The sequence below is a fragment of the Aplysia californica genome, unplaced genomic scaffold (assembly GCF_000002075.1).
Source record: "Aplysia californica isolate F4 #8 unplaced genomic scaffold, AplCal3.0 scaffold00158, whole genome shotgun sequence".
NCBI lineage: Eukaryota > Metazoa > Mollusca > Gastropoda > Aplysiida > Aplysiidae > Aplysia > Aplysia californica.
Genome location: NW_004797428.1, coordinates 1,279,691 through 1,294,111, shown reverse-complemented (window position 1 = coordinate 1,294,111; position 14,421 = coordinate 1,279,691). Strand labels below are relative to the sequence as shown.

The following is a 14,421-nucleotide window of genomic DNA, read 5'->3' as shown; positions in this document are numbered from 1 at the left end:
TTCTTTCCTATGAAACATCTATCGTCCTTATCTCCCCTACTTCTTTTTTATGTTTGTTACTCTCTTGTAACACCTCTAATCTTCTGGCGCTCATATGACCTTATGCAGTTGCAAGCGCCGTAAAACCTCTACTAAAGCTAAAAACAAAAAAGAGAAAAAAATGTACACAACTTATTTTTGCAAAAGTACCTAAATGTCTCAAATCTGACTTTTTTCAAGATTTAGAATTTGAATCTGAATCAAATATTTCTGGAGTACATGCGACTGATACCACAGATAAAGAAACAGCAATTTTTTTTTTTAATCAAAATTTTGGGCATGGTACATGTGAACAGCTGGCAGATGATTGGTTATGTTGTAGTTTGTTATTCCCTCAGCTGGCAGATGATTGGTTATGTTGTAGTTTGTGCTCTGTTATAGCCCTGCCCATTTTGCTGTTTTGTTGCTTTTGAAAAGTGTGTGGTACAGGTTATATATTGGTCGTTAATTGTTGTTATCGATCCAGCAACCCTTACCCTTCTGTCCAGTGCCATGTAGTGTTAAGCGCAAGTTTTCTTTACTTTCTGTAATGTTCCATAGAGTGTTTTATATTGGTCCTAAAAATTACCTGCTGGTGTCTTGTCTAATGTTGTGGGTGGTTGGTCGGTGCTCTGGCGTGGTTTGCTCCTTTTTTCCTATCAAACATCTATCACTCTGATCTCTCATCCTTCTTTTTTGTGTTTGTTACTCACTCTTGTAACACCTCTACTCTTTGGCACTTATATGACCATATTGTGTTCAGGTTCTGTAAAACTTATACTGAAAAAAAAAAAGCTGTAATGTTCCATAGAGTGTTTTATATTGGTCTTAAAAATTACCCACTGGTATCTAGTCTTAAAAATGATATTCTGATACCATTGTTCTGGTTTTGAAAATGAATGTTACCCGTTCATTGGTTTTAGAAATGGCAGCCTGCCTGATGGTACAAAGCTTTGTTGGCAGGTTGTCGTGGGAGAGTTTCTTGTATTTCTTTACTCTTATGGTGTCACGTCTTATTTGTGGTGCGAGTTTCACTACTGAAACTAAAACTAAACCTAACAGGGGAGGCGCTCCATTAGCTCTGTTGGAGTGGGTGGTCAGCGGGTGCTCTGGTGTGGTTTGCTCCTTCTTTTCTAGCAAGCATCTATCGTACTGATCTCTCCCCTTTTTTGTGTTCGTTACTCTCTTGTAGTACCTCTAATCTTCGGCACTTATATGACCTTATTGTGTTGCAAGTGCCGTAAAACTCCTACTACAACTATAAAGCTCTGCTGGTATCATTGTGGACTACAAAGTGGATGGCTGTTTAGAATCCCAGACAGGACGTTCTTGAACTCGGGTCATTTTGTGGAGTTTTCAAGACTCAACTCATTTGGTTTAATCCTATCAGAGACGATCAATAAATTTGGAGGATGGATGGTTGGAGGGTGCTCTGGCGTAGTTTGCTCCTTCTGTCCAACAAAACATCTATCGTCTTTATCTCTCCTCCTACTTTTTTTGTGTTTGTTACTCCCTTGTAACACACCTAATCTTCGGCACTTATATGACCTTATTGTTATAAGTGTCATAAAACTCTTACGAAAACTTTAAAATTTGGAGGTCCCGTCTCTTAAGTAACCCAATTGTTGCAACCCTGGAATTACAAATTTCTGTCTGCTATGTACCTAGTTTTGAGAAATTTGACGTTAAGTTTTTGAGTTTAATATGTCAAGCTTTTTCGAATGCAAATCTTTGAGTATCTTGATAACGTCTACGAACAATCTTACGATTTTGATAGAGCAGATAATTTGATTTCTGACATCATACTCTTCAAAACTCAAAACTGTCAGATAGAACTTTGTAATTCTAAGGTAGCGTAGTGTTGATCAGGATGTTAAACCCCTACACATATTTGACCTTCCACAGGCGAGAGCAAGACGTTCCCAGCGTGCCCGGTGATGTACCTCCTCTCCACCGACGGCATCCTCATGGCCTACCACCTGATCTACGCGCACAAGGACGCCCCGCCGATAACTGCTGACGTACTACCTGTGGGGAACGTGTTGGAAATTCGAAAGGGTGGTGAGTCGCGTTTTTGTGTGTTTTTTTTTATGTCTACAAGTCAATGCGTTCTTTAAGGAAAATAGGATAGACCGGACCATATTGTGTAGTTTTTTGTGATATATTAAATTGTATGTGCACCTGAAGAAATGGACGAAAAGTCGGCCCATATTATTTCTTGCCCAAGGCTGATAAAGTTTAAAAGTTCCATATTCTGACCAAAAGGTGTTTCCATCAGAAAACAATACTTCCACCAGTTCTGAAACATATGCTAAAAGGATTTTTCATTTATTAGACATCTTAGTATAATTTATTAGGAATTCTTTTAATTACAGTGTCTTCACAGTGGACTGTATTCGTAAAATTTTAAAACTTGTTTTCATGATATCCTATTTTTTATACCCTACCTCATAAAACACGCAATATCTCAAAAACTACTTGAGGTATCGTGTTTAGCATTACATTTTTAGTTAGTGATTGTGTAGACAGATGGCAGTTAGAGCAGGTGTGTACAGGTGATTGTGTGAACAGATGGCAGTTAGAGCAGGTGTGTGTGTACAGGTGATTGTGTGAACAGATGGCAGTTAGAGCAGGTGTGTACAGGTGATTGTCTGCACAGATGGCAGTTAGAGCAGGTGTGTACAAGTGATTGTCTTGGATTGGTGACAGGTAGAGCAGGTGTGTACAGGTGGTTGTCTGGACAAATGGCAGAGCAGGTTCGTCAACTGTAGTGTGAAATGTATCAGGGAGGGGAAGAAGATTACACAGCCTTAGTCAATTGTTGTCCTAGTCTCACCATTTTACGTCAGTTTAAGACAAACGGATATAAAGCAGAAGTTGTTGCCTGATTTCTCCCGCACACAGCTCCCCCCGTCTTGTCGCAGCAAGCACGACCCGGGATCTTCCAGTCTCCGCAGGCGGGCAGCAGTGGGTCCGTGTTTGGATCTCCTGCCATGACTCAAGCCACCAACACAGCCTCCCCGGCCTCAGTCCCCACCCCCCCTGCTCAGCCGGCGCCTTCGCCACAACAGGTAGTGCACTGGTGCCCACTTAACAGTAACCCAGATAAAAGCAACCTCTGTGCTTAACAGCAACCGCATCTAGTGTTACGGAATTTTTTCTGTATAATAACTCCCTTTAACGGCGACCTTTTCCTAAAACAACAACCTTTGTTGCTATAAATTGTGGGACAAATTTTTTTTCTGGGGAAATACACTAAGCTGAGTACAGGAGTTCAGTTCACACCATGTCACTAAGAGCTCCCCCAACCCCCTTTGAAAATTCTGTTAGCAGCAACCTCTGCCTAACAGCAACAAAAGCTTGCTTCCCAAGGCTGGTTGCTGTTGGGCGGCACCACTGTAACATAAAAGATAATGCAGATAGATTTCAATAGTACCCACTTCCGTACAATACAGCTCTTAACGCTTTACAATACCTTCATTAGAACACAAAATACGAGTGAATGAACACGCAGCATGCATGCTCTCTTTAGACCTGCATGTTTGCCGACAATCGTCTGAAATCCGACAATCATGAACTGGCCGATGCTATCGCTAGGCCCGCCTGTATCAGTCAATGTGCGTAGTGCGAGGCCTGGCTGATTGCCAGCGACCCCTTTTTTTCCCGTCGGCTTCGTCGGCACTTTCGTTTTCGTGCCGACCGCCGGCGCGCGCATCGCCGATTGCCGACGTCAGCGTTTCCGACATAATTGTAGGAACCTAAGTAGAAATGCGTGAATTATTTATTTATTTAGATCTAGATCTCTAGATCTAGAATCTAGACTCAGCTGAGTCCCTCTGTTCGGAATCGGATGCGGATTTCTAGTTCAAGGCCTATTCCTATTCACTTGTTCTACAAGATCTAGATCTAGATCTAGATTTATTTAGATTACTAGATTAGATCTATATGGAGGATTCATATTCCAATTCTATTGTGTTATTGTATCAAACCCTATAGCAATGTAGATGTAAGCCATATAGATCTATATCTAGAATCTAGATCTATATGCTCCTTGTTTGTTTTGGAGTGTGGTTTTTTAATTAAAATTTTTTTTGTCAATTAGGACTTGTTTTGGCCTTTTTACATGAGGCCCGTTGCAGGTTCTTTTTCGGGGTAGGGTTAGGTCTCTTCTTTATTGTGTTTGTTGGGGTGGTCGCTCGTTACTCGGATGTCCTTCCTTATGACACCCACAAAGGCTTTTTTTTTTTGGGGGGGGGGGGTTGCGCAAAATTTTCAGACAATCTGGTTGAGGCTCACATGCAGGTCTATCTCTTTTCGACTAATGCTGACACATAAGCAAACATTCAGACTGTCACAGCACAATGGATAACGATATGTACGTCACATGATGAACATAAGAGCACTATGAATAAGAAGGACTAACTATCAAGATGGCTTTTCATATGGTGTATTTTTTTAAAATGAATTCTAGATTTTGCCTCCCGACTTTGTTGCCCTCAAATATAGTGGGCGAGAGTTCTAAATTTGTGGAGTTGTAAGAGAAAAGGACCTCCCAGCAAGTTTACATGACTTATGGGTCTCAATATTCCGCTATTAAGCGGATTTCCGCTACCGCAATTTCCTCCGCTAAACCACCACTTTCTGTAGATAATCAAGATTTTGAATACTTGGTATGTGGCTCTTTTACTTGAAATTATCTCATAAACCATCAAATTGGTATGAAATAACCTTGCTTTGATAAATTGATGGTTTTTATTTCAGCATTCTTGGGTTAAACAGTATAATCGTAATGTGTGTCTCGCGAAAATGGTCTTCTGTCGCAATTACGCGGAAAGTTCCTTCTTTTTAAAAATTCTGAGTTGAGACCCATGCTTAATTGTGTTGAAAGTGCTGTGAAACTCTTACTAAATGTATAAAAACCCATTAACAAACTGATATGGTCGTTTTTCCTCTTTTCAGGTACCGTCATCTGGAAGAGCAGCCTCGACCCCTCTGGGCACCAGTGCGTTGGGACCGTCTTTCCAGTTTGCAGGACTGGGGGCCAAGACAACCACAGCTTCCCCCGCCCCGGCCCTCGCCCCCGCCGCCGCTACCACCACGCCCGGCAACCAGAAACCCCCGCTGCTGTTCCCGAGCCTGGCCTCATCATCCTCGGCGCCGTCCTCGTCCAGCGGTGGCCAGGCAGGCTCTCAGACAACTCTTGGCCAGCCCAAGGCCTCCAATTTCCCCTTCTCGTTCGGGTCTCCAGCTACCAGTAGGTGGCAGTTTCACTTGTTTTTAGAATTAAGATGAGATAAGTTACATCTTCATTGCCCACATCCTGGCACATTGTTTCTGTCTTCAAATTGTAAAAAGTGTCTAAGAACCAAAATTTCGCGACCTCAGTGCTTTTTTTGTCTGCTTTCTTGTCGTATCTCCATTTGTTTAAACAATGAAAATGTGACATCTTCTTAAGCTCACTCATTGTTATGAACTGTTTTCACTGTTATTAAAAATGGAGATACGACAAAAAAGCATGGGGGTCGCGATTTATTGAAGTGTCCGTTGTACTAAGCTGCTGGTGTGTATCATTTTCAGTGTTTAAAAAATGTTCCTGTCTTCAAATTTTAAAAAATATCTCACGACCAAAAACTTGTTAAATGCCTGTTGTTATAAGCTACCATTATGAGTCATTTCCACACGTTTTGAAAATGTTCCTGTTTTCAAATTTTTTAAAAGTGTCTAACAACTAAAAATAACATCTGTTATCTTCGACACGTATAGACCTAATTGTGTGGGTGGTTGGCGGGTGCTTTTGGTGTGGTTTGCTCCTTCTTTCCTATCGAACATCTTATCATCCTTGTCTCCCCTTCTTCTTTTTTATGTTTGTTACTCTCTTGTAACACCTCTAATCTTCTGGCGCTCATATGACCTTATGCAGTTGCGAGCGCTGTGAAACCTCTACTCTACTAAAACTAAAAAAGACCTGTTGTGTTGCTAGAGTCTTGAAACTTCTTACTACGTCTAAAATACATTTTAAAAAGTAACGACAAGTCATTTCAACCTGTATTTCTTCTATTGTGCTGAAGAAAAATTCTCTATTGCAGATGCATTGGCCATCGTCAGGTACTGACAGATGAACCGTTATCACTATTAGTATTATTATCATTATTGTTATTCTTATCTGTATCTTTGTCTTTCCAGGCACAGTTCAAAGTTCAGCGTTTTCCTTTGTCCCAGCGTCCAGCACCACTGGGATCACAGCGGCAGGCGGCGTCGCCCCGACTCAGGTCAGGCCTCAGTGGCCGTAGATTTCTTAGTGCATTTGGGGGGGGGGGGGGTTGTTAGTTGTTTTTTAAACCACGCAATTTAAAATTCACCCCAACCCCCCATAAATCATTCTAAATTGAAATTGGAGGGATGTGGAAATCTATTACGTACTTTGATCCCCACCTACGTCAGATTATTTTTCTCTCTTTGGTTCACCCACTCCCCCCCCCCCCCCCCCCCGGGAAGCTGAGAATGTTTCAGTGTCATGCATAATGGTCTGCTGGGATTATAATAGTTGTAACGGGCACTGAGAATGCTGTAGAGCGTGGAAGTCCTCTATATGAATGCAATATCATTATTATTAATACTTATTATGATTTCCTCTGTTCCCCTCTGGCCCTATGCACTATATGTGTCTTGACGTGGTGGAATCAGGCGCTCGTCAGTTTTGGGGCATATGGGGTTATTGGTATCATCTTAAGGCTTTTTCATTTGCCTTGCTATTGGTGAAAAAAAATATCCATCTATAGTGAATAGAAGTCAAAATATTTGCAATTGAAGGAAGTGAGGGTGGCCTGGTTTCAGAGGGGAAATTAGCGAGAAAATGGCCGCTAAAGTTTGGTAATTTCCATAGCCTGAGAGTCCTTGGAAACTGAAAATGGACATTTTTTGTGCCTTTAATCAATGTTTTTCAGTAAAATCCACACATAAATGTGTTTTTTAATGGATTTAAAAGGTGTTGAGCCAAAAAAAGAAAATTATTTTAAAAACTGCCGAACGGTCAGAAAAATGCCAATTTCTTTGATTTCATTATTTTGATGAGCGCCTGATTTCACCACAATGCATCACATATGAATGCAATATTAATATTATTACTTATTATGATTTCCTCTGTTCCCCACAGGCCCTATGCACTATCAATATTATTATTATTATTAGTTATTATGATGTCCTCTGTTCCCTTCAGGCCCAGACTGCGGTCAGGTTCGGCAGCTCTCTGCCTAAGCCGAGTCTCCCCCAAGGTCAGGCCGCCTCTTCTGGGAGTCCGGCCTTGGCATCCATGTTAGGGACTCCTCCGAAGCAAGAAGGTAACCTGAGAATTTTGTCTCTCCAACGTTTTAAATCTCCAATGTTCATGATGTTCTTTGACCGGCGTCTGTGGTGTAGTTGTTAGGCTCTCTACTGTAGCACGCAGGAGGCCAGGGTTTAGTTCTCGAGTGGGGAGAAATTTTTTATTGAGTACTTTGGCCTTCCTGCTGGGGCATTGTATCGCTCTCAGTCTCTGCCCGGGCTGGCCCTGACAGTTACGGTGGAAGCCTGCCTCTGAAATTATCTAAGTTGTGTTAATTGAGGCGTAAAAACACCTAGTAGCACTACCTGTACTGGTGTCCTTTGGCCGATTTGCTGTAATGAGTGTGTGCCTACAAGTGTGTGATGGAGGCTGTGTGCTTCCCGCGAAGCTGAGAATGTGTTGGGGTGCTCTGGGGTATGCTGGGGTAATAAAAGTTGTAAAGCGCATAGAGCATGCTGTGGAGCGTGGATATGCGCTATATGAATGAAATTATTATTATTTTTAGTAGTAGTATTATTAATTTTTATTATTATTATGCAGGGGAAAATGCTATTTTGTGATTTCACGCCATGTGACTTTTGAGTTAACCTTGACTAACCCATTCATGATTATACACTTTTAAATGAGATCTAAAGCTATCGATAAAGAATAACCCCCCCGGGGCGGTGCTACTGACTGAAGTGTCTTTGGGCCATTCCCGAATGGGGGACTTTAACCCCGTTCTTATGCACTATAGAATTGTAAATGGGCTGATTCATCAATGTCATGCTCATAACTGTGCCTGAAGTGCAACAAGCAACTGTTGCTTTTTCTTTTCTAATCCTTACTATCGTCATTTATCCCTCTACTTCTTTTGTATGTTTGTCACACTCTTGTGACCCGCTATTTCCGGGGTGCCTTGATAGTTGAAGCAGACTTTGTGCTGTTGAAGCTAGAGAGGTGAGCAGAGTAAGCCGCATTCCCTGTAAGGACTTCTCTGTTGATATCTACCCCTTGGCGCTCATATGGCCTTATGCAGTTGCGAGTGCCGTAGAGCCTTTACTAAAACTAAAAAGATAAAGAATAATGTGTCTTAATTTCTGGGCGTGAACTTGCTCATCCACAATAGTTTTCATTCGGTTGTACTTGTCCAAGGTGACCACCCACTGCGAGGAGAAAAGTGGTGGTTTTAGACTAACTCTTACTAATGTGGGTTTTTGGCGAATGCTCCCGTGTGGTGTGCTTCTTTTTTTTGTCAACATTTAATTCCTTATCTCTCCCCCCCCCCCCCTTCTTTTTTGTGCTTGTTATTATCTTGTAACATCTTGAATCTTTGTCACTTATATGACCTTATTGTGTTGCAAGTGCCGTAAAACGCTTAATACTAGATTCAAACAAACTCCTGCGAAAACTAAAAACTTAACTACGTTGATGATTCTGGTTCCCTTCCATCAGCCAAGCCATCCCAGCCGCAGCAAGTCCCTGACGCAGCCAGCCAGCAGCGTAAAGGTCCGCCCGCCATGGGCTCCTTCCCCCCGCAGCAGCAGGACGCGCCATCAGCCTTCAGCTTCCAGCCCGCGCCTCAAGGTCAGGGTCAGGGTCACACGTTGCTAAGCCCCCCCCCCCAGGGCAATGCTACTGTCATAAGTTATTTTTAAATCTTTCCAAAAGGGTGGATATTAACATGTTCTTATGCACAGTAGAATTGTAAATAAGCTGATTAATCAATGTTATGCTCATACTGTGCCGGAACAACATAGGGGAAAGTGCTGCTTTTTCTTTCCTCATCCTTAACTCTTATCCTGCGTCTGTGCCCAGATGCGTATCTTATCAGCAACCGATTACGTCGGACGTGCCGGGCAGGCCACCGGGGTCACTCAGTGTGTACTGTTGGTGTAGAGCGCACGCGCCGGGAAACGTGTGTTTTCGCCATGAATACCACGGGAATGTGTTAACTGATGATGAAAATAACGCTCTATACTTCATAGCTTTCTATTTATAAAGTGTTACAAACACATGAATAACCCCCTCTCAGAAGCTGATAAGACATTACGAGTAGTTACGCCCATTTGAAAAACCTTTCTGGGCGCTCTTGTTGTTATGAATGACCTGAGGTTCGAAAGGGGATAATTTAGGTCAATTTCCGAATGTTTTACACTCAAATTGTTCTTTGTACCTGCACAAGGGTATTCAAAACTATCAAACAAGATTAATTTTTATCAGGTAGTATAATTTCATACAAAATCAAGCTCATTTTAAATATTTTGTATAGAAAAATGGAAGTGTTGTTTCCTGATTATCCTTTCGAGCTCCTCATGTCTAAGTGGGTCAATTTCTTCTATAATTTCATTGGACGAACATCTAGAGCTATCAACTTGGCATGTTTTGAATGAGACGTATGCCTCGATTACGAACCAACGCAGGTGGTTCTAGAAGAAGGCCACAAACGCACACAAACTCAAGCAGACTGACGCACACACACTTGACCTGCGTGAATGGGGATCCGACTCGGGACCTGAATGACACGTAAGAGGATGCACGTGGCGCGCTGCGCGTGCGCTGAGCCAGGAGCTACACTGACTCGGGACCAGAACGCAGGCGAGGTGCCGAAATAGGCTTATCGGGCTACATAAACCCGGCTCCCGCAGGATGAGGGTTAATAGCCTCATTTTCCTCTACTTCTTTTGTATGTTTGTCACTTCTTGTGAACTGGTATTTCCGGGATGCCTTGATAGTGGAAGCAGACTTTGTGCTGTTGAGGCTAGAGAGGTGAGAGGAGTAAGCCTGATTCCCCATGTGGACTTCTCTGTTGACTCCCACCCCTATTTCTCATATGACCATGTACAGTTGCTAGCATCGTAAAACCTTTACTAAAACTAAACTAAAACTGTTCATCCCCAGCCCCCACAGCTCAGCCTGGGCCAGCCACCGCCACCCCTCCAAGACCTGGTTTTGTGTCCCAGCCCAGCCCGGCCGCACTGAGTGCTGCTAGAGCAGGTACCCCTTCTTTCTCTAGTTGATTGTCTAATTTTGATCAGGCTAAGTGATGTTTTGGGGGTTATGAAAACATTTTCTGATAGGTGAGCCAAACAGCTCAAATTCATAATTGGTTGCTGTTTAAGGACAAGTGGGCTGTCCTGCAAAGTGCTGTTTAAAAAAAATCAAAGGTTCAGTCTTTGCCCCTTGTTCAGTTTCATTAAAAAAACAAGGAGAGTTTTCTCTTATAACTAAACAAATGCTCACACCAATGAAACCAAACTTCTCCTATAGGTAGGGCAATGCCCACTTTTGGTGTAGGTCAAGATTTCTGGAAACCCCCGAAATCCGGGTTAGCCCGCTTGTCCTTAAAAGCGACCAATTATGGCCGCTGGATCAGAAAAAAGTAAAGTTTATGTCACACTGTCTGACAGAAGCTGTGATGTGGCTGATTCCCCTCATGTGAAAGTAAAGATTTTAACAAAATGAGTTGGTTTGAGAAAACATGGACTGATCAGTATCTTAATGTTGCTGCCTGTCAGAATAATCTGTTGCATAGGTAGAGTGGGTTTTTTTTTAGTTGTTATTTTGTTTTGAAAAGTTGGCAGCTATGTCATTCCTTTCCTATGTGTAGTCATGGTAAACACACAACTATTCTCATCATTTGATCATGTACACAGACACCTGGAGGGTGCCACTGCTAGGTCCTACTTCTCTACTCTCCCTTTGTTGTTTCTATCTGTCTGTCTTACTTTTCCCAGCACAAAATGACCACTACTGTGTGGATGTGCTTCTCTTCACTCACACTCGACACTCATCATGTACTTTTCTTCCTGAACTGAAACAGGGAACTGCTACTTTTTCTTTTCTAATCCTTACTATCGTCATTTTCCTCTTCTTCTTTTGAATGTTTTGTCACACTCTTGTGACCCGCTATGTCCAGGGTGCCTTGATAGTCGAAGCAGATTCCCTGTTTGGACTTCTCTGTTGACATCCACCCCTTTGCGCTCATATAACCTTAGGCATATAACTAATACGGGGTGCCCATTACGGTTGGATCGGGCCGATCGCCCAACTCGAGCGCCTGAAACTGAAAACAAACACGTTTGTTTTTTAGGCGATCTGCCATAGTGGGCACCCCGTATAAAGTATAAAGTAACTTTTCTGTTCCCGATGTTCCAGTCCCCGCACAGCCTTCAGGAGGTGGCGTGGGCTCTCAGAGGTCGATCGAAGCCACAGTGGACGACGCCTTCACCCAGAACATTCTAGAGGAGGTAAGAGGGGGCTCTCGTGGCTAGAGGTTAGGGTGTTCACCTCTCATTTCAAGGTCCCATGTTCGAATCCGGGTAGCGACGGAAAAATGCTTTTTCTTCTCTAAAATTGTCTAATTTCATTTCCTTTGCTGCTCTCTAGCAATGTTTTGTTGTGTGCTTTCGTCTCCACTTTCTGCCCCCACCCCCTCTCACCTCCTTTGCACCCTCCTCTGGGCTTCTGACTCTTTCTGCAGCCTTTCTACTACTACTCCCTGGCTCCTTACTGCTGTCTTTCAGCCACACCTCTGATCTTCTGGTAGGAAAGATCTGCACCTAGCCTTCTCGGACAAGGGTGAAAAATTTTAGAGGTCGCGTGTTGCAAGTTGCGCATGTTAAAGATCCCTTGGTTTTCTAAAATCGATAAGAGTAGGCTTCGGCTGCCACCCGCACAAAATTCAAAATTTCCTACCAACTGAAAATTTGTTATGTGTCCCGCGTGCTCATATGACCATATGCAGTTGCAAGTGCTGTAAAACAGTTACCAAAAAAAAAAAAAAAAGAGAAGGTTACAGTGGTGGGCCTCTCTTCTGTGTGGTGTCATTGAAGAGATATCTTCATCAGTGGTTTTTCAAAAAAAATTTAATCAGAGGTTCCGATTTTCCGGAATTACAGATTTCTGAAATTTCTGGATTTTGTAGAATACTTCTCCTTATACATTTATTTATATTTTAATCTCTTCTTGCGTATTATGATATTGCACTTTATATAATCAAACTAGTGGTAGTATAAGCTGCTTTAGGCAATGTTGATTTTGAGTCCTTGTTTTCGAGTGGTCTGAGCAGTTCGGGATTTTCTGTAGTCAGTTGACGCTTTTATTTTATCAAATTTTGATTATGTTGTTAGGAAGGATGCCAAGTTGATAGTTCTGTACCATTACCAGTGTTTTGTTTTTTCTCGCTGGTTTTACCAAAGACACCAGGCAACCACCCCCCACCTCCAATTGCAAATATCTTAACTTTTATTCTAGATGAATGGGTATATTTTTTTTCTCAAAAGCAAGACAAATAAGCTGTAAGATTATACCAATAACTCCAAATGCCCAAAATTGATGGGCGCCTGATTCAACTGCTTCGTGACGCATTTATTTATTGTTCTTATTCCTGACTTGGTGTTTTTTCTCGGGACTGTTTCGCAGATGAAAGATTTTAATAAGGAGCTGCAGGATTTCCGTCAGAGGTCGTGTCGAGATGTCAAGACTGTTGGCACGAAAGAAGAAATGCAGACGCTGCGACAAGACTCTGAGAAAATGAACAACTTCTTGCTAGAGATCAAAGACACTACTAAAGTAAGATGTTGTTCTGAACCGTTGTCAGTTCTGATATAGAATGTGAAGTGCACAGAGTCTGCTGTTGAGTGGCAATTTGCTTACAAATGCCAATTATTATTATTATTATCATTATTATTATGATTTATTATCATCATCATCGTCATGGATGATGATGATCATCATCTGACTTCAAAAACTTTTAAATTGTGTGGCCTATAGTACATAATGTATGTACATAGCTTTCAAAATGCTCAACTTTTTTTTCACACCAAACGACTCCCACCCCCCCCCCCCCCCCCTCCTTCATCGTAGGAGCAGCAGCGAGAGAGCCAGGAGCAGAAGAGCTTTTGCTTCAACCTGTTTGCCATGGCGGAGGAGTGCAGGGTGAAGCAAGAGCGCGATTCTGACCCGCACTACCATTCCTTGTTACAGGTGAGAAAATGAGATGATGTTGATGTTGTTAGTATAGATTGTAAATCGCATACAGCTTGCTGTTGAGCAGGGATTTGCGCTATACAAATGCTATTATTATTGTTATTATTATTATTAATATTGTTATTGATTCAGCAACGGCTAAGCTCTCACCCTTCTGTCCAATGCCATGTAGCGATAAGTGCAGGTTTGCTGCAGTTGCTGTAATATTCCCATACCTGCCAACCCTACAGAAAAAATCGGTAGATCACCGACTTTTTGGTCAAACTACCTATACACCGATTTTGAGAGAGAAGTCACCGACTTCGTGATTCTGCAGGGTGACTGCCGGGCCCCGGGAATTACCCAGGAATTTGAGGAAATCTGTAAATTGCCACGGGAGAGATGCGGGAAAGTACATAAAAGTTATCGAATATTTGAAAACCAAATCCCATAATGCCCTTAAGTTAATTTCTGCCGGTCCTGGTTGGGATATACATTCAGCTTTCCACAGACGGAGAGTACGCTTCTTCACTCGAACAGGCGGATAGATTTTGTAGTTCGAACCTCAGCTCAGTCCAACGGAGTGCCCTTGGGAAAGGCACTTTACACCAATTTCCTTTTTGGCTCAGTCCTTTCAGAAATGGACATTAACCCTTTCACCCTCACAGCTATCCCTGCCCAACAAGGCTGAAATTCTGGCAAAAGGGACCTAACTCCGCTTAGACTGCATGACTATATTATTTTTTAAAATCATTAAAAATCAGAGGATGAGTCTAAAATTACAGTTTATGTGTCAGAGCACAGATAAATGAATAAACTACAAGAAAATGTATGGTTTTGTAAGAAAAATCATTGTGTATTAGGTAAAAAAAATTCTGAAGTGAAAAAAAACAAACCCAAAAGACACAACCCGCTTTTTTTGCCCGCAGAAGTTCATGATGTTTTACCCAGGACAGCCTTTTGCAAGGCCTAACCTGGCCCAAATTGCATCCTGTCACTGTCTCACTCCCTCTGCCAAGCTTTGTAAAGTTTCTGGTCTTTACACAGTAGTGGCATGACCCCTTTTTACCATGTATCCTGATCACAACATGCTCTAAAGGATTTGTTGTGACAGAGCCCACAGTCCCAGTGTT

General features: G+C 42.3%; 1 protein-coding gene across 1 annotated transcript in view; it reads left to right on the top strand.

Annotated features, from left to right (window-relative positions):
- Positions 1-14,421, top strand: part of LOC101847336 (nuclear pore complex protein Nup214) — a gene marked incomplete in the record, with an annotated part of 78,699 nt that overhangs the window by 25,286 nt on the left and 38,992 nt on the right. Inside the window, 10 exon segments of the mRNA XM_013082099.2 lie at positions 1,924-2,079; positions 2,923-3,089; positions 4,978-5,272; positions 6,202-6,287; positions 7,235-7,355; positions 8,774-8,905; positions 10,220-10,315; positions 11,477-11,568; positions 12,743-12,892; positions 13,187-13,306. Of these exon segments, the coding sequence (XP_012937553.1) occupies positions 1,924-2,079; positions 2,923-3,089; positions 4,978-5,272; positions 6,202-6,287; positions 7,235-7,355; positions 8,774-8,905; positions 10,220-10,315; positions 11,477-11,568; positions 12,743-12,892; positions 13,187-13,306 (1,415 nt within the window).